Source organism: Passer montanus, unplaced genomic scaffold (assembly GCF_014805655.1).
Source record: "Passer montanus isolate IOZ18808 unplaced genomic scaffold, ASM1480565v1 scaffold1465, whole genome shotgun sequence".
NCBI classification, from domain to species: domain Eukaryota; kingdom Metazoa; phylum Chordata; class Aves; order Passeriformes; family Passeridae; genus Passer; species Passer montanus.
Window position 1 is genome coordinate 1 of NW_024361663.1, and position 3868 is coordinate 3868.

The 3868-nt window shown below is 52.8% G+C and overlaps 1 protein-coding gene across 1 annotated transcript; it reads left to right on the forward strand.

Moving 5' to 3' along the window:
- Positions 1–10: 10 nt before the first annotated feature.
- On the forward strand, positions 11–2567 carry LOC120498357 (hydrocephalus-inducing protein homolog). The gene is made up of 5 exons (XM_039700952.1): positions 11–263; positions 756–914; positions 1345–1532; positions 1704–1886; positions 2135–2567. The coding sequence occupies exons 1-5, from the start codon at positions 216–218 to the stop codon at positions 2409–2411; spliced, it is 855 nt and encodes a 284-aa protein (XP_039556886.1). The 5' UTR covers positions 11–215; the 3' UTR covers positions 2412–2567.
- Positions 2568–3868: the final 1301 nt, after the last annotated feature.

Consider the following 3868-nt stretch of genomic DNA (forward strand, 5'->3'; position numbering starts at 1 on the left):
CTGTGATCCAAAAGGGAAACAAGTCCCAGCCTTCTGCGGAAAACAAAGATCAGAAGACCAGTAAGCCTCAGGAGAAGCCTGAACACGAACGTGGAGGCCAAAGGAGTCTTCAGTTACGTCTGCTGGGGACTCAAAGCAAAGTTGCAGAAGGGGCAGTCAGAGACGAGAATGTTGGGGTGCCATGCCTGGACATCCAGGTCACAGATCCGAAGGCCATGATTAAGGAGATCCTGAGGGGTGGGAAACTGCCAACGGAAGACCAGGTAACACGCTGCAAGGCTCAGATCTTGAGCTTGCCGTGGTCATGGGCCCTGGAGCACTGTGTCCCCCCAGGTGATAATGGCACAGAGCCTTGTCCAGGCCCCTGATGATGTTCCACAATGACTCTGTAGCATCTATGTGAATGGGGAGGTTATCACCATCCCTCAGATGGGCAGAAAGTGGGAATGCTCTGTGTACAAGTATCCCATCTGTTTAGAGTCTCCCAGCCTGGAAATCGTTATAAATGGTCCCAGGATAGGGCAGCTCACAGTCATTGTTTTCTTCAGCTGAGTCACTCAGGAGAGGTTTCTCTCTTGGTCTGGCTTGTAGCTCTTGCAGCTGCTCTGGAGCCTGCTCACCCCACTGGGCATAACAAAGCACTTGTACTTCATATATGTCAAAAACCCCACTGCCAAAAGCTCGGTGCCTTTAAAGAAGGAGTTGTGAGGATGAAGGTCTCAGAAGTATAAGCAGGATTTTCTCTTCTGTTTTAGATGCTGAAACATCTGGGACTGTATCCCGACGGCCCTCCCCTTCCCCCTGCTGCTGTCCTCTCCATAGTCGAGTACCCAGAGAAGAGGTTGGGCTCTGCAAAGCGTGTGAAGCCCTTCACCATTGTGGCACCTGAAGGTGCTGCTGTGGAAGACAATCTGGTGGGTGCTCCAGTGGTGCCAGCACTGAAGGTGCCAGGACAGGGACCAGGCTAGATGGGGGCATGGGGGACAGGTTGGATGGAAAGGGAGCATTGTGGAGAGGTAGTGAAGGTGAGATGGGGCCCCATGTCTGCAGGTCTCCTTTCTGTCAGGGATGGGGCAAAAGAGATAGCTCTGCTGGAGACAGAGCAGTTCTGTAAGACAAGAGGCAAAAAAATCACTTAGAACCATCAACTTCCTTTGAGGAGAGAGTCCTGAGTGAGAAGGGGTGTCCTAGGCAAAACAAACACCAATAAGGAAGACCAAGTTCATGGGCAGGTGGACTTATTTATTTATTCTCTCTTCCACTGGTGAACAAACCCCCATTTTACTTTCCAGGATGGGGATGTCTCAGGGCTTACCTCTCCCTCCCTTTTCTCTCTCCCCTTAGGCCAAGGTCCCACATGCAAAGGGCAGTTCTGCCAAGGGCCAACCACAGACAGGTAAAGCAGCCAGCAGAGACAGCTCTGCAAAGGAGAAGCAGATCTCCACACAGAGAACAGGAAGTTCCCGGGATTCCTCTGCAACAAGATCCAAAAGTACACGGGAAAGTGCCTCAACCCCTACAGAATTCCTCAGGTGAGCTGCACGGGAGGAGGTGATGCCTCTGCTTCTTGGTCCTCTTGCCAAACAAGGTCCATTGTCCCCAGCTCCACAGCGACCCTGTGCCAGTGCTGGGGGATGGCGAGCGCACCCTCCTTGTTCCATTTGCTCCTCAGCAATGTCTGAAGCCTCCTCTTCAATTGCCAGGCTGAAACGGTACCGGTGGATAGTGCCTGCCCACGGTGAGGTGGATCTGAAGGTGCACTTCTCCGCCAAAAAGCCAGGGAAGTTTGAGCAGACACTGAGGTTTGAGCTCGTGCAGACGAAGCGCCAGTACGAGCTGCCCTGCAGTGGCACCGGCCTGTACCCCAGCATCTGCCAGAACCCACGGTAAGGCTGGTCCTTGGCAGCCTCCCACACTGCTGCCCCTGAACTCACAGCCAGGGCTGCCCCTTGGGGCTTCTGGCCTGGGCACATTGTGCTGCCTGAGGTCGCCCAGCAGATGCCTCTGTGGCAACCTCTTCCTGTGCCGGGAGCTGGAAGGCAGATGGTACCTCAGCCACCAGGAAGGGTTTTGGCTTTCTGACTGCATTTCCTACTTGGAGCATCTCATATCCTTCCCCACTTTCTCTGCCCAGGCTGGTGTTTCCACAATGGAGGGAGACCATGGAGGCAGATGAAGTCATCTTCAAGGAATATGTTGAGAGCACAAAGCAATTCCACTTTGGACCACTGCTGTGTGGGAAATCAAGAGAGTGGTACGTGCTCCCTGCTGGGTCTTGTACTTTTCGGGACACGCCTGGAGAGACAGGCTGTCCTGGTGGCACAATCCAGGGCAGTCCCCAGCAAAGTCCTGGGAGACACATGGGTTTGAAGGACCATAGGTGTGAACTTGAGCAGATAAGAGGCAAATGAGCCTTGGAGGAGCTGCTGTGCCTACCCAGTGGGTGCCTTGGTGCCAGAGCCGCATGCTGCTGCCAGTCCAAAGGTCACTTGGACTTGGGGGCAACTTCTGTCCCCCTCCACATCTCAGCTTCACCCCTTAGAAAATGAATTTTATGGGGTTTGAAATGCTTTGAGCTCTTCAGGTTGCCTGATCAAGCAATTATTCTGTAGATGGTTTTGTAAACCTTTCGCCTCCACATCTCAGCTTCACCCCTTAGAAAATGAATTTTATGGGGTTTGAAATGCTTTGAGCTCTTCAGGTTGCCTGATCAAGCAATTATTCTGTAGATGGTTTTGTAAACCTTTTGTTAATCTGTAATTATAATAAGATTTTATGATTGACCTGCCAGTGGGTGTCGGGGGAACATACAGCAGGAATTACATTTTTCTGTAATGATTGTGCTTGGAAATGAGGAAATGGGAGCTGAGCTCCTTAGCTACTCAGCCTGCAGATATTTTAAGTGAGAAGAGAAAGGGCAAACAAGTAGCTGGAAAACATTTTCAAGAACAGAAACTTGCTGAAAATGGTTTTGCACCAAGACCTCCATGTTGCCTGGGGATCACAGCTACCACCTTCATTCTTTACACTCAAACTCCTTTCTGCCACTTGGGACAGGCTTGCAGCTCCTCCTGAGTTTGTTGTTCTCAGCCTGGGGCTGCCTTTGAGCTGTGGAGTCATCCATCCTGCCCTGGGACTGGGTGCTTGGGCCAGGCAGGACATAACTCTTTGCTGGGGTGCTCAAGGCACAGCTGTTAGCCATCAGCCTCTCCTGGACCTTTTTCTGCAGAGTCACCTCACTCTTGGCATGTTCACGGTGTCCCCCTGCTCCGGCTCCATCGGTCCCTGGGGCCAGCAGATGATCACAGTGGAATGCCTCGCAGGGCAGGAGGGGACATGTGAGGAGCAGCTCTACATTGACATCACGGGCAGAGACCCCAAGGACAATCCCCTCGGCCTTCCCTTCACCCTGATTGCCGAGTCCTGCCTCCCAGGTACATACTGCCCACCGTGCCCTTGGTCACACCTGCTGCTGATCAGCACCTAAACTTGCTGCTTGGATAGAGAGGCACACTCGCCCTGATGTCCCACCTTAAAATCCTCAGAGGTTCCAGCCCTCTTTAAGTCCACCAGTGGACTCATCCCTGCAAGGCTGAGAGGGATGCGTGGAAGGATAAAAGGAAAGCAATGCTCTCTAAGACTGAGGCTGACTGGGCTCTATCCTCCCAGCCAGCTCCCCCACCCAAGGCTGGGTTTAGCAGTCACCTGGGCAGAAAGGGCTTATCAAGCCTTCTGAGAGGCCAGCAGGGTCCAGACAAACTCATCAGGGAGGCTTCTCCATGCTCACCCCTCTGGTGTGTCCACAGGATTTGCTGAGGATGTCATGTTAATCTTCGAGGAGTACCCGATCTGCAGCAGCACCGACCTC